This window comes from Pagrus major, chromosome 10 (genome assembly GCF_040436345.1).
Source record: "Pagrus major chromosome 10, Pma_NU_1.0".
In the NCBI taxonomy this organism is placed as follows: domain Eukaryota; kingdom Metazoa; phylum Chordata; class Actinopteri; order Spariformes; family Sparidae; genus Pagrus; species Pagrus major.
In genome coordinates, this window is record NC_133224.1 from 15,352,424 (window position 1) to 15,377,469 (window position 25,046).

At 39.9% G+C, this 25,046-nt stretch overlaps 1 protein-coding gene across 1 annotated transcript in view; it reads left to right on the forward strand.

Annotated features, from left to right (window-relative positions):
* Positions 1-25,046, forward strand: part of zanl (zonadhesin, like) — a 120,129-nt gene that overhangs the window by 42,133 nt on the left and 52,950 nt on the right. The window contains exons 16-38 of the mRNA XM_073474660.1: positions 657-795; positions 1,241-1,382; positions 2,388-2,584; positions 2,983-3,121; positions 3,802-3,918; positions 5,164-5,288; positions 8,260-8,405; positions 8,822-8,965; positions 9,476-9,583; positions 10,963-11,132; positions 11,779-11,981; positions 14,176-14,320; positions 14,835-15,028; positions 15,177-15,318; positions 16,056-16,300; positions 16,454-16,602; positions 16,851-16,979; positions 17,499-17,637; positions 18,083-18,224; positions 19,224-19,420; positions 19,819-19,957; positions 20,663-20,779; positions 22,027-22,151. Coding sequence (XP_073330761.1) covers positions 657-795; positions 1,241-1,382; positions 2,388-2,584; positions 2,983-3,121; positions 3,802-3,918; positions 5,164-5,288; positions 8,260-8,405; positions 8,822-8,965; positions 9,476-9,583; positions 10,963-11,132; positions 11,779-11,981; positions 14,176-14,320; positions 14,835-15,028; positions 15,177-15,318; positions 16,056-16,300; positions 16,454-16,602; positions 16,851-16,979; positions 17,499-17,637; positions 18,083-18,224; positions 19,224-19,420; positions 19,819-19,957; positions 20,663-20,779; positions 22,027-22,151 — 3,493 coding nt within the window. The remainder of the gene's footprint in view (positions 1-656; positions 796-1,240; positions 1,383-2,387; positions 2,585-2,982; positions 3,122-3,801; positions 3,919-5,163; positions 5,289-8,259; positions 8,406-8,821; positions 8,966-9,475; positions 9,584-10,962; positions 11,133-11,778; positions 11,982-14,175; positions 14,321-14,834; positions 15,029-15,176; positions 15,319-16,055; positions 16,301-16,453; positions 16,603-16,850; positions 16,980-17,498; positions 17,638-18,082; positions 18,225-19,223; positions 19,421-19,818; positions 19,958-20,662; positions 20,780-22,026; positions 22,152-25,046) is intronic.

Sequence of the window (25,046 nt, forward strand, 5' to 3'; positions counted from 1 at the left end):
CTGCCCTGTAGCTCTTGCTGGCCAGCTGGGAGATGTGTTAGCTGCTAGTTCGCTATGCTCCACAATCTCTCGTAGCTCCTTGAGACAATCAAACACTAGCAACAATAGACGTCACAAACATATCTGGTCTTAAGAAAACCTGCTGCGACAGTTACTTATTGCTATATTTGTGCGCTTTGTGCTAACTAATGTTAGTTTCTGAAGGAGGCTCAGGAGGCACAGAACGTGTGCAGGCAAGCAGGTACGTAGGGAGACAGTACAGGAAACCTCTCTGTCTACCAGACAGGCTATCCAGTGTGGCTGTCTTTTCATACCGGGCCAAACTAAACAAATGGATGGGCTTATTAGAAGCCTGCAACAGCCACAGATACTGAATTTTTTCCTTGCATTTGTCAGAGCATTTGATTTATTGATTGCTGTTGGGATTTTTCTTCAAATATAATAATTATAATAACTTACTAACCCGAGTTTTAATACTCAAATGATGTTCTCTTTTTGTTTTATTTATAATGTATTTTTGAATTATTTAATGTTGAATACTGTAGAGCTCCATACTAAACAAATGGGTACAGATTAATTACCCCGTCATTGTAATTACTAGTGATAAAAGCTTACTGACACACACAGCCTCTTTAAACGTCTGTCTGTTTTGACAGGTGTAATAAGAAGCCCAACACCACCATCCCTGGGTGTGATGAAGAAGATGAGCAACAGTATGAGAGCTCTGGATACTGCGGCATCCTGCTAGACAAAAAGGGTCCCTTTGCTGCGTGCCACCCCAGGGTCAACCCCAATGTAAGTCAGTACACGTACTAAAGCAGGTGACAATTTCCATTTACTTTCTTCCATCCTTGTAGAAAGTCACAACTGAGTATTAGCCAAAGTTGGTTTTGTGGAACTGCTTGTCTGCCAACTCTGAAAAATATATAGATATGTAGATTCCCTGCCACAAAAGTCTTGATAGACTGTGCTTATTAATAACTGACACACACCAAACCCCAGTGGTGCACCATGAGTAACTGTTGGCCTTTCAGTTTTTTCAACCGTTTCACATTTCCTGAAACTATAGATCTCTGAACTCTAAATACATGAGCTTCAAGGTTTTCAGTATTGTATTATTGTGTGCATGGTTCAAGTTTTTGTACACATTGTAGATATGACTAATGCACCTTGGTAGATTTTTTTTTTTACTTTGACTCAATTTTTCTGTGTGTGTGTCTGTGTGTGTGTGTGCCTTCAGAATTACTTCAGGGACTGTGTCTTTGATCTCTGTGAGCTGGATGGAGCCAAGCCTATTCTCTGTGAAGCCATCGAAGCCTACGTCAATGAATGCCAGGACCGTGGGGTCAACATTGGACCCTGGAGGAATGACACCTTCTGCCGTGAGTGCTGGGTGAACAGGATAGAGAAATGATAAGTGGATGGAGGAATGTAGGGAAGGTATTAGGGTTAAAGTTTCTTATTTGATCTGGGCCGGTATTAATCAGCTTTGTCCAAGTAGGCAAAAAATTCTGTGACACAAATTTGGAGTAAAAGCCAAAAGTAAGGAGTGGTCCAGATTGTTTGGAGTCATCAGGATGAAGATATTTCATGTGAAGAAATGTTTTGGGAACTCTTGATGACAATAAGCTCACTGCTAACAAGATTGTTTAAAAAAAAAAAAAAAAAGATTTTTCCACTTTGGCATTGTGCAGGTTGCAGGGGAGAACACAATATGCCCCTGCAGAGACCAAGGTTCTCACAACCTTGTACATTTTTGCAATGGAAAAAATGCACAATATAACAATATAACAGGGATGATTCTGTCAGTAATAAATCAAACTTATTTTACGCAGGAAATGTATTTATTTACCTCATAAAGATAATGTGACGAGGGCCCTCACATTTCCAAAGTGAGGCCATTTCTCTCTCTGAGCAACACAGAGAGACTAATGCACACTTTTATACCTAGCAGGCTGACTATTGTAAAATTCTGCTGCACGAGTGCTGACTAAGAACAGAAGGAGAGCACATGTCATGCCTGTCTTAGAGTCTTTACACTGGTTGCCTGTTTTTGTACTGATTTCAAAATTCTTTTATGAGTTTATGAGGCACTACATGGCCTTGCACCTGACTACAGCTCAAAGATGCTTTTAGTTTATGAGCCAGGAGGGCCCCACAGATCCTCTGGCTCGTCTCTTTTAGCTGTTCCACAAAGCAGAACTAAAACATTTGGTGATGCAGCTTTTAGACAATTTATGTCAAGAACCTGAGGTAATAGTGTCCTCCATCCTAGATTTACAGAGAGGAACTTTAAGACACTTGATAAATACATGCCCAGGTCTTAGCATACTGTACACCTATTTGCATATATAATCACTGACTTCAGCCTCCCATCCACCCTCTAGCTCTGAGCTGTCCCCCCAACAGCCACTATGAACCCTGTGCAGACGCCTGTCAGGAGACATGTTCTGGAAAACCTCCCTCCTGCAGTGGGCCCTGCTCAGAGGCCTGTGTGTGTGACCCCGGCTACGTCCTCAGTGCTGGCAAGTGTGTCAAGAAGAATTCGTGTGGCTGCAAACACACCAATGGCCAGTATTATGAGGTATTATGGGGGGTGGGCTATTTCTGAGGGACCATTTTTAGTTTTAACCATAGTGAGGACATTTTGTGTCCTCACTACTAGAACAGACTTTTTGGGTTCAGTTGTGTCTGTGTTTGTACATGTGTGTCCTGTCTTTGTCCATTCCTCAGCACATTTTTCTGTTTGCATGGTGTCCTCTTAAAGTGTAAAATTGGAAAACTGGAAAATCCTACTTACAAAGCAGCAGCTGTGCTCACCTTGTTAAGATATTGAACTGTCAGTTGTGTTGAAATCCATTTCCTCCAGTGACCCTGCATCTTTACTTATGTCAACACAATTTATATTCATCATTCATGATTTTTTATTTAAGCTACCTCCTGCTAACATACTTCAAATGTGTTTGTTTGTGTGTGTGCCAGCCTGGAGAGGAGTTCTATGTAGAGGACTGTGAGCTGAAATGTAGATGTGACGCTCCATTCGTTACCTGTGTGGCCTCTGAATGCCCTCCAATGCACGAGTGTAAAGTCCAGGATGGAGAGCTGGGATGTTATCCCACCAGTAAGTTAACAACCTTTGTACTACTAGCCGTGCGGTAACTGAACTCAATATGAATTATATGGTGCTTACAGTAAGAGTGTAGGATATAATCCCATTGCTACAGTTTAGCAGATGTTTTGAGATGTAGATCCAAAACCATCTTCATTAATACATTCAAAATGATCTGAAGGCCCCTGAAATAACAATATGTGACATTGTTTATTAAAAATGAAGCATTCCTGTTTAGAATGCATAGTTGTTGTTTGTGTTGTTACAATGCCAGGTTTTCATATTTCTGGAACAGAATCTGGAAGTTCTGGTCTCACATTGGCTAAATCATGACACACAGTTGTCTGGAAAGTGCTTTCGTTACAGTTAAAACATCAGGCATACTCTGCTTTAGTCTACTTCTCTCCCTAAATATCTTTGAATCTTCCTGACACCATTTCTTTAATCTTGTTCTTAGAACTGAATTCATGAAAGTAACCTCGAGTTCTGTCAACTGAAAATGTAGCTCTCATGAAATGCCAGCTAAAGCCAGAAGCAGAAGAGAACTGAACTCTTATTCAGTCGTTGCTTCGTTGAGAGTTTATGGTTTAGGAAAGCAGTAGCCATTGTTACCAAAGCCTCAGACTGTGAGTTCGGTTCTGTTGTAGTCTGATGTTCTAGGGTTGTTCAGGCTGCTTGTCCCTCTTTCTCAGGCTCTCAGGACTGTGTGGTGTCTGGGGATCCTCACTACACAACGTTTGACAAGAAGTTCTACAGCTTCATGGGAACATGTACCTACACACTGGCCAGAACCTGCAAGAACAACACAGGTACAGGTTCAGACATTTAGATGTGCGCCTTTCATTCCCTTTCACCTGAACAGAACTACTTCATCTTCACCAACTTGGTTAAAGGAACGTGTCTCTGTCATTCTTTTTATTCTTTTTCCTTTTTTGTCTTTTTATACGGTGGACAGATATTTCAAAGCCAATTTCACCATTTAAGTTGGAGTGCCATCTCCCAGCTACCAGTACCTCTGAATTAAATGTTAAATCCTTTCATTCTCAGAAAACCAGACAGCTGAGAAAAAAAGAAATTCAGTTAAATAAGATGTAAGCAATACTGTTATCCAGATTTTACAATATGCACTAAAGGGTATATTTTGCCTCTCTTGATCCACCTATTTTACATGTTTCATTTATGATTTCGATATAATTTACACTTGAATAGTTTTATTAAACAGCAATATTAGATAGTTTTAGGATTTTATCTAAATAGTAGTTCCAATAGGCAGAATATACCCTTTGGCGCATAACATTCACTGAGTGGACAGATGTATTTTAGGCACAGTAAAACGATGTACAAGAAGTTATTATTGATATCTGGGTTAAAAAGTTTCTCATATTTTTTTTTATCTGTCTGGTTGTCGAAGTATAAAAGGTTTGAACAGGTATTCCTGAATTACTTTTTATGCCATTGACGCATTTACAAACTCAAAATAACATATTTTGGAGGAAAATGTTATTGGTGTGATTTTCTACTTGTTTAACAGTGAAAACAGACAAAAGAAAAATAATATGACTATGTGATTTAATAAGTCAGACATGAAAGGGTTAATGTCACCACCTCACATGTTTGCAACATTCTCAACCTGCCACAACTCGTATGCCATTGTGAACACATTTAGATGACACATATATTCAAGTGATCTGCTAAAATCTGATCCCCTGAAGGTCACGGTGGCACTACAATTACATGCTAGATTGAAATAACTAGTGGTCATTAGTGTTACTCATCCAACTTTTTGCACAATTCAGTTGTATAAAACCGTATTTCTATGCCAAACACAATCTTCTCATGTGGTTACATGATTACTGACGTTACTGCAGAATGTAAATGCACTGACTGTGTCAGAAGTTGGACACTGGATTACTGACCAACTGCATGTGAATTTGATCAGGCTACTGCAACATATGAAAGCTAGTTATCAGATGTTTCTTGGCGTTAATTTGGTATATTTTTAGTATGAATACACAATATCCTTGGTTACGTTTGGTTTTGTGCTCTCTGTACAGGTCCTTGGTTCTCTGTGGAGGCAAAGAATGAGGAGAGAGGAGTGTCAGGAGTGTCCTACCTGAGAAAACTCTACGTCACTGTGAATGGAATCACTGTGACCCTGATGAAGGCCAGGAGGACGCTGGTCAGTATGGACATCAACATACAATGTATTCTGTGCCTGTAGATCACTTTTACAAGCTGTCACTATCACAGGAGGATGACTGGGCAAAACATGTGCATATACTGTACATGTGCCAAACACACACACACACACACACACACACACACACACACACACACACACACACACACACACACACACACACAGTACCTGTATCTATCAGTAGCTGTGTGTTTCTATCAATCTTAATCTTCTAGTTTAATGAAATTACAACTGAAAGCCTGTCCCTTGTTCTCGTCACCCTTTCCTTTAATCTAATCCTCATTCCTTGACTTTTATCTCTTTTAATGCCATAATCCCTGAAATCTGTCCACATTGGTCCTCCTCAGCATTTCCCACACTTGTTTGTTCTGCACACAGATTAGGCAGGTTTTCTCAGTGTCAATGCACTGTCATCCCCCAAAGCTAGACAGCAGGAGATCTAAATCCTTGTGCGCTTGGTTTATCCATCGATCTTCTGATCTCTGATGCATCAAACTGAAAAACTATGTAACGACTAGAGACCATCTTGTTACGGGATTACACCAGCCACAACACCCTTCAACATGTTGACATTCCGTCCCTTGATTACTCAGTGGTCATTACTACATTATTACATAAGTACTCAGTACTCATGGGTTGGACCACACCCATCATGTAATTCAGCCTTCATTTAGTGTGCCTGATGTACTATAAGCACATAGCACACTATATATCATTCATCATACTTCATCATTAGTGTGAATGCTGAGTCAGCATTGACATAATTGTATGTTTGGTATTATTATTTTTTTCCATCTTTCGTACGTTTTTCTGCACTTTTCAACTCCTTCATACTTTGTGGTCCAGAAAGTGTTCAACTATTAAAATGTTCAGCTTCTTCAGGACATGATGGTTATGACTTTTCACTTTTCTGCCTTTTACTTTTTAAAATATCAAGCTTTTTAAACAAAAAAAATTACAATGGAGGTGAGTGGAGAAATCTTCCAATCCTCTTCAAACCCACCCACTCTGAAGTGCTACTGCTTCATCATAGTTTGAGATACATATGTCATTTACACTTTACTTTTTTTACTTTTTCTTTGTACATTCCACAATTTTCACTTCTCAAGCACAATTTAAACACACACATGTAGACATGTAAATCGTGTCTTCTTTCAGCTATTGTGCTTATTATAGAAATAGGACTTACATTTTTGGCTGTACAAGCTTTCAAGTGACAAGCACTCCAGCCAACTCTCTCATGAGCTCCAAAGTTCATTTATTTGCCTCAGTTTCTGGAGGAAAGCAGACAGCTCCAGTTATTTAACTTGCTGTCATTCCCTCGTTTCTGACTCTGCACAACCAAAATCTACATCAGTGCGTTCAGCAACTTCTAGCGCTCATGATGTAATAATTGATCCAATACCAGTTACAGTATTTTCAGTAGAGGCAGGAGTTTGTGAGATATTTTTTCATATTAAATGAACTGAGCTCAATGACACTGATAGTCCGAATGATAGTTTCACTACTCCTTCTACAATTAATATTACAGCTTTACTAAGACTACTAAAGATTTTATTACTATTACCACCAATATTACAAGTACTACTACTACTAGGCTATTAATACTAATAGCACTACTACTATTATAGCTGGTACTTCTAATTTCAGCCATATGATGTACAGTTGTGCTCATTGTCCAGTTCCCTCTTTCTCCTCCATCTTCCTCTTCTGTCTTCCTCCTCTCTCCATTCTGACACTTCTTCTTCCTCTTCCTCTCCTCTCTGTACATCTTTAATCCCCTGAATTTACTACACTTTCAAGTTCTACCACCTATGTACACATCTATAAATCATTCAACTTTAAAGATGTTCAGCTTTTTGAGAACATCTATGGTTTCGTATTGTTTAAACTTTTTTTAAAAATGTCAACATTGACTGAAAACTGACTCCACCTAGAAATTCTTCTGAAGAAACCATTCAAATGTTAAAGATGCTCTAAATGGACTCTTAGCTTCTATTACATCTTTTTCTGCCTTTTATAATTTTTTAAAATATTAAGCTTTTTCAGCCTTGTTTTCATAGCAATATTGTGCGTTTTCAGGCAACTCATTTGAACTTTCAACTTAACCTTCATCTCTTAGGTTCTTAAGCTAATGCAGTTTGACTACTGCAACCACCAATACTACTACAACTACTACTACTACTAGGGCAGTACTAATAATACAACTACTACTATAACAGCTTATACTGCTACTCCTGCTTTTACTACTACTACTGTGAATACTAAAAACAATAATAATAACAATAACAATAATAATAATAATTATGATACTGCTACTGCTGCTGCTGCTGCTGTTACAGCTTGCACCATTACTACTACTTCCACTACACTAATTGAGCATTTTGTGGTAAATAAGTACCACTAAGTACTTCTAACTGTCAGTCAAATATCCGTGGCTGGTAACTCGGTCACCCATCTTTTTGTCTGCCATTTTCTCCCTCTCTCTCTCTCTCTCTTACACACACACAGTGTCTGGCTGATTAACCAAAATGACAGAGGTATCATTCTTAATACTTTGTGCTGGTAACATTAGGATCAGAATATGCACCATGCATCAGGTACATGTACAATTTCTGGAGAAATGTTCTATTTATACTTACTTAATAAGCGACAGGCATATGCAACGTTTCTTGAGAAATGTTCTACTTTTTAAGTACCCACCTGCAAAGTTTGTGACTGTATCTTGCACGGTTGTGACACTGTTGTGGTTCTGTGTTAGTTTTGCTCTTGCAAAAGGTGTCTCCAGCACCACATTTTGCCATGATGACACACACACACAAACACACACAGACTCACAAAGGGAAAACATTACCAGCAGCAGCAGTCACAGCTGGTAAATTTTAACTGTACCTGTAGCTTCTGTTACTCATCATCTTTATGTTCTCTTTTTTGTCCTTCCCTCTGGCAGGTGAATGGATTGCGGGTGGCCCTCCCTCACTCCCCCTCTCCTCTCATATCCCTCAGTCTTGCCGGTCAGTACATCACGCTGCAGACGCCCTTCGGTCTCCGGGTGCGCTGGGATGGAAACCATTACGCCCAGATCTCAGTTCCCAGGTCAGTATAGAGGTTGTAGGTATGGCTCCAGCCTACATGAAATGAACAGTTGCTTACATGTGACAGTGCATGCTTATGTGCATTCTCTTTTTTATGTGGAAATTTGTTAAGAATTTCCAATATAAATCGATATTGTATTATAATATCATAGAGATGAGAAAGACGATGACATGCAGCAAAGGGGCTGCAGGTCAGACTTGAACCCTGCAGCGAAGAGAGGGCCTCTGAATATGGGATGCACGCGCTAAAACTGAGCTACTGGGGCACCCCCAGATCTGCTATTTTTACCAATAATACTTTTTTCATCTTACAATGATAACCCCACTCTGTCAGTTTGTTTCCTGAATTACATTAATGGGCCAATCCTTATATTTTTTAAGTCTTCATCTTCATTCTCTTTGTCTTTGTCCCTTCAGCTCCTACTACGACCAGATGTGTGGTCTCTGTGGTGACTACGATGGGACTCCCGACAATGACTTCACCAAACCAGATGGTACTCTGGTAGGAAATGTCAATGACTTCTGCAACAGCTGGCAGACAGAAGAGGATGAGGATGACTCGTGAGTTCACATGCATTCATTTTTGTGTCATAATCTGAGAATTTGCAGATTTCTTTCAAACTTTCCTGGAATTTCCAGCATGTGATTTAGCTAAATGTGATTAGCCTCATGGATGGAGCTTGGGAATGGCAACAAAACGTACATTTTATAAACTACGCAATGTATGGATTTACACTTGTGTCCCAATTCTGAGTGCCCAGTGGGACATTTTGAACACAAGGAATATGTTTTCTGAGACCATTAATTATATCATTTAGTGAAATTATTTATAATATGCGAATAATTCTGAGATACAAATGTCAGAGATTATTCTGTGCTCAAAACATCTCATTGCTGCAGTCAGAATTGAGACACATATATAATGCTATACATGTCTGCAATTAGACATCTGCTCAGTGTCTAAATTCTTCTTGACATAATTCTTGAGGATAAATTCAATTGAAATTGTGTTGATTTGAGAAATGGAGTGTGACCCTGTCCTTACCCTGTTGTTGTGTCTTTACTGATCAGGTGTACCCCAGGCACCAAGCCTGACCCAGACTGTGACCCCAATCTTGAGGCTGAGGTGGTGAAACCGGACAAATGTGGCAAAATCAAAGACCCTGCAGGACCCTTCAGGTGAGAAAACAGCCCTTTTTTTTTCAGAATTATTGACCTGCTCCAACTGATGGACTACAGGGTGTTATCCTGTTTAGAGGGTCCTGAGTTAAACCCCCTGTCTGAGATACAGATTCTGAGTCTGAAAAACTACTTGCATGCTGAAATATGACTGAAATATGAAATAGGGCTGTAAATACCCTAGAGGGTATATTGTTTGTATATTGTATATTGTTTATACATAAATTTGTGTTCTAAAACTGAGAGACTTTTAGTCGTATGGGTAAAGTTCCAAAAACATCAGATCCTACATTTCCCATGACGCAACTCAGTAGCGTCTCCAGCCGGACTTTTATTGGCCAAACTGATAAATGGCCAAACTCCACTCCCATGGTTTGTAACACACACTTCCTGTTATGAATTTGTACTCGCCAAGCCCAGGTTGAGAAACCCTCTGTGACACCATGGCATGATCTGGGATGTTGTCTGTGGAGTGCCCCATTAACAGTTTAAATAATATTAAAAATGTTGACAAAAGCATTTAGTCTTAAGTATTATATGGTTTTTGGTTATTAGCTGCTCAAAGATTTGGCCCTGTGACACCAATGGCCATTCCTTTGTGTTTTAGCCATCTGTTCATAAAAATATGATATGGGAGGGAGTCATGCTATGCGGGGTTGAGGTAAAGTCTGAACAAGTGAGTCTTGAGTCTTTTCCGGAAGATGTTGAGTCACTCTGCTGTCCTGACATTGGTCGAGAGTTCGTTCCACCACTGAGGCGCCAGACAGAGAAGAGTCGTGACTTTGCTGAGCGACCTTTTTTTTGCTCTGATCAATGGCGGAACCAGCCGGCCAGCTGATGTAGTGTAGTGCAGCAGGACAATTTACAGAGCACACACATTAGAGTTATCTTGAAGTTCATCAAGGCAGGCGTTGCAAGTGTTTCTTTTATTTACTGACTGGATAATTGCCTTTTTGCTCAGCATCTTGTACAGTGATGGACCCCCGGCAGCTTACAGTGCAGCAGAGAGGCTGCTCTCACTAGTGGATTCATGACGTTAATAACACAGCAGAGCACTCCCCTTATTGTGTTATCCACATACAGCCATGCATGCTTGCAAATGAATTACTTAATTCATTATTGCTGTTAACTTGTTCAAATAAAAAGGCCGTTGTGACCGTCTATCTTAATTTCCACTTGTGTTTCATATTGTATTTCAGTACATTAAGGACCCCAGTTTAGCACACAAAAAACTGGAGCAAAAGAATGAAACCTTTAAACCGAATCCAACAGGGGACCATCATTGCATGCGACTCCTTTACTGATCTTTTCTGTGTGTTGGTTGGACCATCTGCCGTCTTCTCACCAATCTGATGATATGAGTGTTTTCTCTGTTCCAGGGAGTGTATCAATGTGGTGAATCCCACTCCATTCTTCCAGAGCTGCGTATATGACATGTGTCAGTTCAATGGCCAGCAGCATGTACTGTGTGATCAGCTCCAGGCCTACACTGATGCTTGTCAGAGTGCTGGAGCCAAAGTCCACCAGTGGAGGACTCCAGACTTCTGCCGTAAGTCTTCAATATTTAAACACGACAAAGAGGATCATTGTCTTCTCTGCTTCTGGTTGGGGTACAGGACACCCTGCTAACAGGAGCCATCTTCTTAAGCCGTACTTTGGGGAACCTAAACAGTACATGCTAAACATCAACAGCATCGAGCGTCACTGGGAACATCTTCGTATGACAATCCAACAATTTTAACTTTTACATTATCACAACTGCTAAGAATCAAAAGAGGTCTGCAACTTATGATTATTTTCCCTATTAATCAATGTATTATTTGTTCTATAAGATACCAGACAGTCATGAAAAGTGTCCATCATAATTTACGTCCGTCCAACACTTCAAAACCCCCAAAAGAGAAAATGTTCAGAATATTTTGATTCAGAAATATCTTAAAGGCACTTGAACTGAGAAAAGCCAAGCATTCTGTGACATCTGGTAAAGGATAAAGAATAATAAATATCCCCTTCTCCTCATACAGCAAACACCTTAACAACTGAAACACCTCTGCAGAAATGTAGATGCTGGCTGTCTTAATCTTACTGTTCATCCTTCTATCTATCCCTGTGTCTGTCCTACCCTCCTGTATATTGTCCTTCCCTAATCCATTCATCTTACCCTTAAACACTCCCCCCTCTGTTTCTCCATACAGCCCTGACCTGTCCTCCCAACAGCTCCTACTCTCTATGTGTGAGTTCGTGTCCAGAGATGTGTCTGGGTGTGGTCCGACCACCAGGCTGTGAGGACGTGTGTGTGGAGGGTTGTGAGTGCGACCCAGGCTTCATCCTCAGCAATGACAAGTGTGTGGCACTGAAAGACTGTGGCTGTATGGACACAAGTGGATCCTATCACCCTGTGAGTGGGAACAACCTCCAAGTAACTTTAATCACATTCCATTTATCCTGAAGAAAGAAACGTACTTATCTCATGCTCGCTGTGCCATGAGGTGTAAGTCAGGATACAAAATGAAAGCTCATTTACAGTTCTGGATAGATTACATTACATGATCACAACAGGAGCAGTATCAGAAGTGAAGAATATTAATAGTAATTGTACAGCATACATAAAATGACATCATCTGAAGCTAATGCCTGCTTTACCTTGATTCAGTGCCTGTATACTACACATCACCGTCCTGTTGTGATACCTGAGTGAACATTTGAGGCATTCAGAGCTCAGAAAATTTTGCAAAACAGTGTTGAAGACACACACAAAAGGGAAGGTGAACATCGCTGTTAGGTTGTACACATACATACATTATATACAATTAAAATGGTGTAAAGTAAGAAGAATGCAACTTATCTCCCAAACTTCATAAGATTTACTTTACTCTAATAGGCCTTGGTTTCATAGTACCTGCTTCTAAAGCCTTCTGAAAAAGTGTGGATGCTGCATATTGTAAATAAAAACAGAATGAAATCATTTGCAAACAAGCTGTATGTACAGACAACTGTTTCACAAGGTGATGAACCTTGCTTGTGAATACCTGAGGACGCCCTCTTAATACCCAATACTATCACCTGTTACCAATGTTGTGGAATGTTAAAAAAACAGGTGTTTATGGTGCATTTCACTATATTCCCAGTCTTTCTTGCCCCTGTCCCAACTTATTAGAAACATGGTGTTCAGAATTCATTCAGAATAAATATTGTATATAGTTATAATAGGTTATGGAGTGATATGAGGGAGAATTGATACAGAACAGCATGACAGAGGAATGATGAATTAGAGAAGACTGTATTATTTTTGAGATTGGAATTGGAAAGCACAATCTATTGAGGAGGAGGCAGATGCAGTAGGATGGGAAGGATAAACTAACTGGTCAATGGTGTTTAATAGAAACCTTTGGTTGTTTTTATTATTGATATAGATTTAGTTAGAGAAATATGCAGTTTTCACCGCTTTGATGTTTTGATTGAGCAGAGAAAGCATTTCTTTCAAACGGGAGAGGTGTAAGTTTGAATTTCTTCCACCTGCACTCCACTCCTCTAATTTCCCTTTTGAGTTGATGAATGCCATCACTGATCCAGGGGTGAGGGTTCTGAGAAGAAAAGGACCTGGTCGAGTAAGGGGCGATGGTGTCCAACGCAGAGGTACATAGATTGTTAAACCAGGTTACAACTTCGTTGATATTAGCGGAGAGTGGTGGAGGGGAATAGCTGTCGGAGAAACAAGCAGAAAATCTGGCAGCAGAGTGGGCATTGAGGAAGCATTAGTGGACTGTGCGTTGCTGTGGTAGAGTAGTAGACTGAAGCAGGGTAATAACACTTTTGAGGTCCAAGATAAAATCTCACATAGGGAGAGAGTTCAATGACAGCAAGGGTAAAAACAAGATCTAGAGTGTGACCATGTTCATGTATTGAGCCTGATACGTGTTGAATGAAGTTGAAAGAATTCGTAACGTTTAAAAAGTTGGTAGTGAGAGAATCTGAGGGATTATCTACATGTATTTTAAAATCACCAGCAATTACAACTCCATTATATTTTAGATCCACTGACGTAAGCAGACTGGGGAGTTCATTTAAAGGGGTATTACTGGATTTGGACGAGCAGTAAACCACCAAGCAGCACACAGGGACTTTGTCCTCAATTTGAAAGGAAAGTAATTCAAAGCTGTTAAGTACCCCATGTAATTTGATCACATGTAGAATTATTCCTCAAAACAACTGCAATACCACCACCACAACCTGGAAGCCTAAGGAGATGAAGGGTCTGGTAGATAGCAGGGCAAAGCTCTATTAGGGGGCAGCCGTCTCCTCTCCAGTCTTAAGCCAGGTCTCAGTCAGTAGAAAAAAGAAGCTTTTGTCCAAAACTTTCAGTTTTGACCTTTGAAATGTCATATTTGTCAGAGCTTACCATCAGTTTAGAGTCAGTCTTTACATCCCGAATAGACTAATGGGCTGTGAATTTATCTCACCTGAACAATGACATTTTTATGGAAGCTTGATTCATTTAGATTTCACTGATTGTATTGTATCTACCTGTACAGTTCATCATTTGCATTTTGTGTTTGTGTATGTGTGTGTGTGTTTGTGTGTGTTATCGTCAGGTGGGTGATGACTGGTACTTGGAGGGTTGTGAGCAGAAGTGTGTGTGTCACAGTGGAGGTTTGATCCAGTGTCACAACAGCAGCTGTAAACCAACAACTGAAAGCTGCCAGCTCCACGATGGAGAATATGAATGTCGCCCTCTAGGTATTTTAAACACACATACACACACATGCACGCATGCACACACACACACAGGTCCTGTTTTAGAGGAGTCTTGTGTCAAAAATGAACTTAATGGCCTTAATTATCTCAGCTTATACTGTGCTGATATGGGGAATGTCCCTTTATATGTTTGTGCTTGATCAGAATATTACTTGATCCAGGTAGGTCTTTCTTTCTTTCTTTCTTTCTTTCTTCATCATTATTATTATCATTGCTATCATCATGAATAACACCACCAATAACAATAATAATTATTATGTTACGTTTTTCTTTCTGCTGTACAGACCCTTGTCCTTCAACCACTCCTGGACCAAATACACCTAAACCAACAACTCCTGGACCGAGCACATCCAAGCCACCAAGTACGACCTGTGCTAGTTAAAGTTTGGTTTTGGTTTCCAATAAAACTTATTTACTAATTCTTTCTTTATTTCTTCATTTAGTTATTATTATTATCATTATTATTATTATAATTCCTTTTATTTCTGCTGTACAGACCCATGTCCGCCTGATGCAGAGTATATAGACTGTGGTCCAGCTTGTATCCCCACCTGCATGGAACCCTCCACCAACTGTTCTGGCTCCTGTATCAGTGGCTGCTTCTGCAAACCAGGGTTTGTCTTCAAAGGACGTCGCTGTGTGCCGCTGGACAAATGTGGCTGTTTGGATGACCAGAATAATTATTATGAGGTCAGATTTCCTAGTTGATATTTACATTTGCATAAATTCCTGGTCAGTACAAAGATACAATGGCAAGACAGCAAATAACAAGATTGTAATATGTAGTTATAATCAAATGACCCTCTTGGCATTGATCCTTTGTTAAATTTTGTTACAGCCTGGCGAGATTGTATTTGGTGATGGCTGCTCAAAGCTGTGTCGCTGTGTAGGGAACTACACTTTGGAATGTGTTGACAACTCCTGCGACCCTACTGAGGAGTGTCGTGAGGTTAATGGTGTTGCCGGCTGCTATCCTAAAGGTAATAATGTCTTGTAAATTCTCAAGGAGTTGGTATGTTTATTTAATGGTTTATTGTACAGATGAGAGTTATCATACAAAAGTTAGCAAACATCTGGCTTCGCTGATGTTAATCTTTAAGGGTGCGGTCACGCTGTACATTCCCAAATTAATCGCTTGCCAATGCCATCTGTTATACTACGTCTCTGGTAAAATATAAAGTGCAGTTCAAAGGCCCTGTGATGTGGTGATATGCAGTCAATCATAAAGGCAAAGCTGTGTGTTCACAAATGTGAACTCACCAGTGAGCTACCTCAAGTTGCTAGCTTGATAGTTAGCTTGCAGTGGCGAGACAAATTCTTCACAGCACTGTGCAAAAATGTTTTCTGCTACACTTATACTTCCTGTTATATCCAGTAGCTTATTGTGGCCAGTGTGGCTGTTAGATACAGTATGTTAGAAAACTTACATATTGCTGTGTAAATGATGGCTTTTCACTACTTGTGCTACATTTTGGTATTTAATATTTACTTGTAATTCTCATTTGTGATCACAGTGACTGCTGTTCAGCAAAAGTTGTCTTATGACAATAAGTCATCTCTTATTAATTATCAACTAATTTGGTGATTTGTTGCAACCTTCTTCGTATTTTCTGTCGATAGGATTAGTTAGGGCTTTGTTAATCTTTAACTGTTTAGCTTAAACTATTTGTAACCAAACGACTGCTCCCATGCCAAATCTTATTTCTCATTCCTGTAGGTACGTCAACATGCATAGCATCCGGTGATCCCCACTACACCACCTTTGACAAACGCAAGTACAACTTCATGGGTAACTGCAGTTATTTGATGTCTGGACCATGCAATGAAACAACTTTGCCGCACTTTGAGGTCCATGTGGACAATGAAAATCGCTTTAACAAGCCCACCATCTCCTATGTGAAGGCCGTACATGTATATGTACATATGGTGAAGATCTCCATCCTCAAACGTGGCACTGTGCAGGTAAGACACGAGGGAAGGAACTAACAACGATGTTTAACATGCACCTTTTAGGTTACTAATGCCATTGTAACTCTAAGTGTGAGATTCCATACTCCATAGAGTTTTTGATAACTAACTAACTTTTTCCTCTGTTATTCTGCTTTCCCCATACAGGTGAATGGGACCAATGTTAACCTGCCAGTGACTCCAGTCCCTGGTGTCTCTGTGTTCAAGTCAGGAAAGCACTACACTGTGTCCATGAACTTTGGTGTAACTGTTCGCTATGACGGAAACCACTTCATGGACATCAAAGTGATCAAAGAGTAAGTGAAGACTGAACAGATGCTGAATCTTGATATGTGTTCTTACCCCAACCACACACTGCATCCTCTTTTTAATGGACGTTTTGAAATGATGCCAAAAACAAACTGATAATCAGCGAAAACACTACTTGGCTGGTATGAAAACAAGTAGCAGACTCACAAAAGTTAGAGATTTAGCTCTTACTGAGTCTTTGCTCCTCTTTCCACATCCATGTCTAACCTACGGATTTTTTTCCTGCAATCTGCAGCTATCAAAACAAGCTGTGTGGACTATGTGGAGATTACAATGGAGATACTAAAGACGATTTCCGCAAACCAGATGGGTCATTGACCAACAATGCCAATGACTTTGGACACAGCTGGAACATGGACCCAGAGTGAGTAGCATACATTAATATTTAGGACACCCACATATACACTTTAAGGGTTTAGTCTCACTAACGGCTGACGATTTCTATATCTCCATACATCAAAATAATACTGAGCTGAGATTGTTTTAGATTAAAGCTGGGGTTGGTAAGATTGTAGAAACCAGCAAGAGCGAGCTAAATTTTAATAGTATCCAACTGATCAAATGGATGGGCTTATTAGAAGCCTGCAACAGCCACAGATACTGAATTTTTTCCTTGCATATGTCAGAGCATTTGATTTATTGATTGCTGTTGGGATTTTTCAAATATAATAATTATAATAACTTACTAACCCAAGTTTTAATACTCAAATGATGTTCTCTTTTTGTTTTATTTATAATGTATTTTTGAATTATTTAATGTTGAATACTATAGAGCTCCATACTAAACAAATGGGTACAGATTAATTACCCCGTCATTGTAATTACTAGTGATAAAAGCTTACTGACACACACAGCCTCTTTAAACGTCTGTCTGTGTTGACAGGTGTAATAAGAAGCCCAACACCACCATCCCTGGGTGTGATGAAGAAGAGCAGCAACAGTATGAGAGCTCTGGATACTGCGGCATCCTGCTAGACAAAAAGGGTCCCTTTGCTGCGTGCCACCCCAGGGTCAACCCCAATGTAAGTCAGTACACGTACTAAAGCAGGTGACAATTTCCATTTACTTTCTTCCATCCTTGTAGAAAGTCACAACTGAGTATTAGCCAAAGTTGGTTTTGTGGAACTGCTTGTCTGCCAACTCTGAAAAATATATAGATATGTAGATTCCCTGCCACAAAAGTCTTGATAGACTGTGCTTATTAATAACTGACACACACCAAACCCCAGTGGTGCACCATGAGTAACTGTTGGCCTTTCAGTTTTTTCAACCGTTTCACATTTCCTGAAACTATAGATCTCTGAACTCTAAATACATGAGCTTCAAGGTTTTCAGTATTGTGTTATTGTGTGCATGGTTCAAGTTTTTGTACACATTGTAGATATGACTAATGCACCTTGGTAGATTTTTTTTTTTACTTTGACTCAATTTTTCTGTGTGTGTGTCTGTGTGTGTGTGTGCCTTCAGAATTACTTCAGGGACTGTGTCTTTGATCTCTGTGAGCTGGATGGAGCCAAGCCTATTCTCTGTGAAGCCATCGAAGCCTACGTCAATGAATGCCAGGACCGTGGGGTCAACATTGGACCCTGGAGGAATGACACCTTCTGCCGTGAGTGCTGGGTGAACAGGATAGAGAAATGATAAGTGGATGGAGGAATGTAGGGAAGGTATTAGGGTTAAAGTTTCTCATTTGATCTGGGCCGGTATTAATCAGCTTTGTCAAAGTAGGCAAAAAATTCTGTGACACAAATTTGGAGTAAAAGCCAAAAGTAAGGAGTGGTCCAGATTGTTTGGAGTCATCAGGATGAAGATATTTCATGAGGAGAAATGTTTTGGGAACTCTTGATGACAATAAGCTCACTGCTAACAAGATTGTTTAAAAAAACCAAAACAAATGATGTTTCCACTTTGGCATTGTGCAGGTTGCAGGGGAGAACACAATATGCCCCTGCAGAGACCAAGGTTCTCACAACCTTGTACATTTTTGCAATGGAAAAAATGCACATTGACAACAGGGATGATTCTGTCAGTAATAAATCAAACTTATTTTATGCAGGAAATGTATTTATTTACCTCATAAAGATAATGTGACGAGGGCCCTCACATTTCCAAAGTGAGGCCATTTCTCTCTCTGAGCAACACAGAGAGACTAATGCACACTTTTATACCTAGCAGGCTGACTATTGTAAAATTCTGCTGCACGAGTGCTGACTAAGAACAGAAGGAGAGCACATGTCATGCCTGTCTTAGAGTCTTTACACTGGTTGCCTGTTTTTGTACTGATTTCAAAATTCTTTTATGAGTTTATGAGGCACTACATGGCCTTGCACCTGACTACAGCTCAAAGATGCTTTTAGTTTATGAGCCAGGAGGGCCCCACAGATCCTCTGGCTTGTCTCTTTTAGCTGTTCCACAAAGCAGAACTAAAACATTTGGTGATGCAGCTTTTAGACAATTTATGTCAAGAACCTGAGGTAATAGTGTCCTCCATCCTAGATTTACAGAGAGGAACTTTAAGACACTTGATAAATACATGCCCAGGTCTTAGCATACTGTATACCTCTTTGCATATATAATCACTGACTTCAGCCTCCCATCCACCCTCTAGCTCTGAGCTGTCCCCCCAACAGCCACTATGAACCCTGTGCAGACTCCTGTCAGGAGACATGTTCTGGAAAACCTCCCTCCTGCAGTGGGCCCTGCTCAGAGGCCTGTGTGTGTGACCCCGGCTACGTCCTCAGTGCTGGCAAGTGTGTCAAGAAGAATTCGTGTGGCTGCAAACACACCAATGGCCAGTATTATGAGGTATTATGGGGGGTGGGCTATTTCTGAGGGACCATTTTTAGTTTTAACCATAGTGAGGACATTTTGTGTCCTCACTACTAGAACAGACTTTTTGGGTTCAGTTGTGTCTGTGTTTGTACGTGTGTGTCCTGTCTTTGTCCATTCCTCAGCACATTTTTCTGTTTGCATGGTGTCCTCTTAAAGTGTAAAATTGGAAAACTGGAAAATCCTACTTACAAAGCAGCAGCTGTGCTCACCTTGTTAAGATATTGAACTGTCAGTTGTGTTGAAATCCATTTCCTCCAGTGACCCTGCATCTTTACTTATGTCAACACAATTTATATTCATCATTCATGATTTTTTATTTAAGCTACCTCCTGCTAACATACTTCAAATGTGTTTGTTTGTGTGTGTGCCAGCCTGGAGAGGAGTTCTATGTAGAGGACTGTGAGCTGAAATGTAGATGTGACGCTCCATTCGTTACCTGTGTGGCCTCTGAATGCCCTCCAATGCACGAGTGTAAAGTCCAGGATGGAGAGCTGGGATGTTATCCCACCAGTAAGTTAACAACCTTTGTACTACTAGCCGTGCGGTAACTGAACTCAATATGAATTATATGGTGCTTACAGTAAGAGTGTAGGATATAATCCCATTGCTACAGTTTAGCAGATGTTTTGAAATGTAGATCCAAAACCATCTTCATTAATACATTCAAAATGACCTGAAGTCCCCTGAAATAACAATATGTTATTTTTCATTCCTGTCTACAATGTGTAGTTGTTGTTTGTGTTGTTACAATGCCAGGTTTTCATATTTCTGGAACAGAATCTGGAAGTTCTGGTCTCACATTGGCTAAATCATGACACACAGTTGTCTGGAAAGTGCTTTCGTTACAGTTAAAACATCAGGCATACTCTGCTTTAGTCTACTTCTCTCCCTAAATATCTTTGAATCTTCCTGACACCATTTCTTTAATCTTGTTCTTAGAACTGAATTCATGAAAGTAACCTTGAGTTCTGTCAACTGAATATGTAACTGAATATATGTAACTGAATGTATTCTGCTTCTGGCTTTAGCTGGCATTTCATGCCAGCTAAAGCCAGAAGCAGAAGAGAACTGAACTCTTATTCAGTCGTTGCTTTGTTGAGAGTTTATGGTTTAGGAAAGCAGTAGCCATTGTTACCAAAGCCTCAGACTGTGAGTTCGGTTCTGTTGTAGTCTGATGTTCTAGGGTTGTTCAGGCTGCTTGTCCCTCTTTCTCAGGCTCTCAGGACTGTGTGGTGTCTGGGGATCCTCACTACACAACGTTTGACAAGAAGTTCTACAGCTTCATGGGAACATGTACCTACACACTGGCCAGAACCTGCAAGAACAACACAGGTACAGGTTCAGACATTTAGATGTGCACCTTTCATTCCCTTTCACCTGAACAGAACTACTTCATCTTCACCAACTTGGTTAAAGGAACGTGTCTCTGTCATTCTTTTTTTTCTTTTTCCTTTTTTGTCTTTTTATACGGTGGACAGATATTTCAAAGCCAATTTCACCATTTAAGTTGGAGTGCCATCTCCCAGCTACCAGTACCTCTGAATTAAATGTTAAATCCTTTCATTCTCAGAAAACCAGACAGCTGAGAAAAAAAGAAATTCAGTTAAATAAGATGTTAGCAATACTGTTATCCAGATTTTACAATATGCACTAAAGGGTATATTTTGCCTCTCTTGATCCACCTATTTTACATGTTTCATTTATGATTTCGATATAATTTACACTTGAATAGTTTTATTAAACAGCAATATTAGATAGTTTTAGGATTTTATCTAAATAGTAGTTCCAATAGGCAGAATATACCCTTTGGCGCATAACATTCACTGAGTGGACAGATGTATTTTAGGCACAGTAAGATAAAGATGTACAAGAAGTTATTATTGATATCTGGGTTAAAAAGTTTCTCATATCTTTTTTATCTGTCTGGTTGTCGAAGTATAAAAGGTTTGAACAGGTATTCCTGAATCACTTTTTATACCATTGACACACTTACAAACTCAAAATAACATATTTTGGAGGAAAATGTTATTGGTGTGATTCTCGACTTGTTTAAGAGTAAAAACAGACAAAAGAAAAACAATATGACTATGTGATTTAATAAGTCAGACATGAAAGGGTTAATGTCACCACCTCACATGTTTGCAACATTCTCAACCTGCCACAACTCTTATGCCACTGTGAACACATTTAGATGACACATATATTCAAGTGATCTGCTAAAATCTGATCCCCTGAAGGTCACGGTGGCACTACAATTACATGCTAGATTGAAATAACGAGTGGTCATTAGTGTTACTCATCCAACGTTTTGCACAATTCAGTTGTATAAAACCGTATTTCTATGCCAAACACAATCTTCTCATGTGGTTACATGATTACTGACGTTACTGCAGAATGTAAATGCACTGACTGTGTCAGAAGTTGGACACTGGATTACTGACCAACTGCATGTGAATTTGATCAGGCTACTGCAACATATGAAAGCTAGTTATCAGATATTTCTTGGCGTTAATTTGGTATATTTTAAGTATGAATACACAATATCCTTGGTTACGTTTGGTTTTGTGCTCTCTATACAGGTCCTTGGTTCTCTGTGGAGGCAAAGAATGAGGAGAGAGGAGTGTCAGGAGTGTCCTACCTGAGAAAACTCTACGTCACTGTGAATGGAATCACTGTGACCCTGATGAAGGCCAGGAGGACGCTGGTCAGTATGGACATCAACATACAATGTATTCTGTGCCTGTAGATAACTTTTACAAGCTGTCACTATCACAGGAGGATGACTGGGCAAAACATGTGCATATACTGTACATGTGCCAAACACACACACACACACACACACACACACACACACACACACACACAGTACCTGTATCTATCAGTAGCTGTGTGTTTCTATCAATCTTAATCTTCTAGTTTAATGAAATTACAACTGAAAGCCTGTCCCTTGTTCTCGTCACCCTTTCCTTTAATCTAATCCTCATTCCTTGACTTTTATCTCTTTTAATGCCATAATCCCTGAAATCTGTCCACATTGGTCCTCCTCAGCATTTCCCACACTTGTTTGTTCTGCACACAGATTAGGCAGGTTTTCTCAGTGTCAATGCACTGTCATCCCCCAAAGCTAGACAGCAGGAGATCTAAATCCTTGTGCGCTTGGTTTATCCATCGATCTTCTGATCTCTGATGCATCAAACTGAAAAACTATGTAACGACTAGAGACCATCTTGTTACGGGATTACACCAGCCACAACACCCTTCAACATGTTGACATTCCGTCCCTTGATTACTCAGTGGTCATTACTACATTATTACATAAGTACTCAGTACTCATGGGTTGGACCACACCCATCATGTAATTCAGCCTTCATTTAGTGTGCCTGACGTACTATAAGCACATAGCACACTATATATCATTCATCATACTTCATCATTAGTGTGAATGCTGAGCATTGACATAATTGTATGTCTGGTATTATTATTTTTTTCCATCTTCTGTACGTTTTTCTGCACTTTTCAACTCCTTCATACTTTGTGGTCCAGAAAGTGTTCAACTATTAAAATGTTCAGCTTCTTCAGGACATGATGGTTATGACTTTTCACTTTTCTGCCTTTTACTTTTTAAAATATCAAACTTTTTAAACAAAAACAAATTACAATGGAGGTGAGTGGAGAAATCTTCCAATCCTCTTCAAACCCACCCACTCTGAAGTACTACTGCTTCATCATAGTTTGAGATACATATGTCATTTACACTTTAAACAGGTCACACCACTTTGCACTATCAAACTTATATTCAGCTTTTTAAGTTTTTTTCTTTTTTTTACTTTTTCTTTGTACATTCCACAATTTTCACTTCTCAAGCACAATTTAAACACACACATGTAGACATGTAAATCGTGTCTTCTTTCAGCTATTGTGCTTATTATAGAAATAGGACTTACATTTTTGGCTGTACAAGCTTTCAAGTGACAAGCACTCCAGCCAACTCTGTCATGAGCTCCAAAGTTCATTTATTTGCCTCAGTTTCTGGAGGAAAGCAGACAGCTCCAGTTATTTAACTTGCTGTCATTCCCTCGTTTCTGACTCTGCACAACCAAAATCTACATCAGTGCGTTCAGCAACTTCTAGCGCTCATGATGTAATAGTTGATCCAATACTATGGAGTTATAATTGTTGCAAAACTATTTGCAAATGCGTATCTCAATCTGTGTGTGTGTAGTCAGATCTGTGTGTGCGTGCTTTATCATTTGTGTGTGTGTAATCAGATCTGTGTGTGCTAGTGATGGGATTTTCGGCTCCTTTGCGAGATCCGGCTCTAACGGCTCTTCTTGATGTGGAGAGCCGGCTCTTTCGGCTCCCAAACGGCTCACATACGCATTTTTTTACATTATTAATTAATTAATAGTGTAAACCTAATTTTACGTCATTTTGTTTCATTATTGACATTGTTAAGCACTTATATGAGTAAAAATGCAGCACAACAATGCTTTATGAATAAAACTTTTATTTAAACCAATTCAATTATCACAAAATAGCACCACTTCCATAAAAATAACTTAAAAAATAAATAGTTAAATATAAATAGGGCCTAGAAACACCCACCACAATACAAAAAAGTAGGCTGTCAAAGCAGCTTCATAACAGAAAAGGTGCCCCAATACAAATATTAAATACAGTGCTATTAAATTAAAGTATAAAACTATTAACATGTCACAACGTGAACAACACCAGTTTTGAACCACTATAGAGTTAAGGAACTTACTGTATCACTCAAAGACTTACAGATTGGCGTTCGAGAAGGAGGAGGGGAGGGGGAGGGGAGAGAGAGCAAGGAGGCACCGCAGGGTAAAAAAACGACGTGGGAAACAACAGAGCACACGCACAGTACAGGGAAGTGGAGAGACAGCGATATACTGAAGAAAAAAAAACGGCTCCCAACAAACGGCTCTCATTGGAGAACCGGTTCTAATCGTTCACGGCAAAGAGCCGGCTCTTTGAACCGGCTCGTTCGTGAACGACACATCACTAGTGTGTGCGTATTCAGATCTGTGTGTGCGTATTCAGATCTGTGCGTGCGTGTTCAGATCTGTGTGTGTGTAATCAGATCTGTGTGTGCGTGTTCAGATCTGTGTGTGTGTAAAAAAAATCCGCATGTCTGTGTTCTGTAGTCTGTAAATGCGTACATAAATCTGTAAATGTCTGTCATCAGTTACAACTCAGCCAGGAGCTCTCGATTGGCTGTCTTTTTACACGTGACTTTTGCTACAGTTCTGCCGTGGCAGATCTGCAAATGTGTAGAAAAGATTTGTGTGTAACGTCACTTTTCCTCTGCCCTGAGCTCAGGCTCACAGGCTCACGCTGCCTGGCTGCCAACCGCGGGCGCAACGAGCGGTTGTGATGTTGAGAGGCAGACCACAGTGGATTCTCGATTGTTTGCCGTCAGTAAAAGTTCATGTTTTAGCAGTAACTGAGTTGTCAGCTTCTGACAACTACTGCTAAAACATGAACTTTTACTTGCAGTAAGTTGTTGGGGTAACGATCATCTGTTACCCCAACAATGACACGCTTAACATCACTGGGTGCTACGTGCCAACTG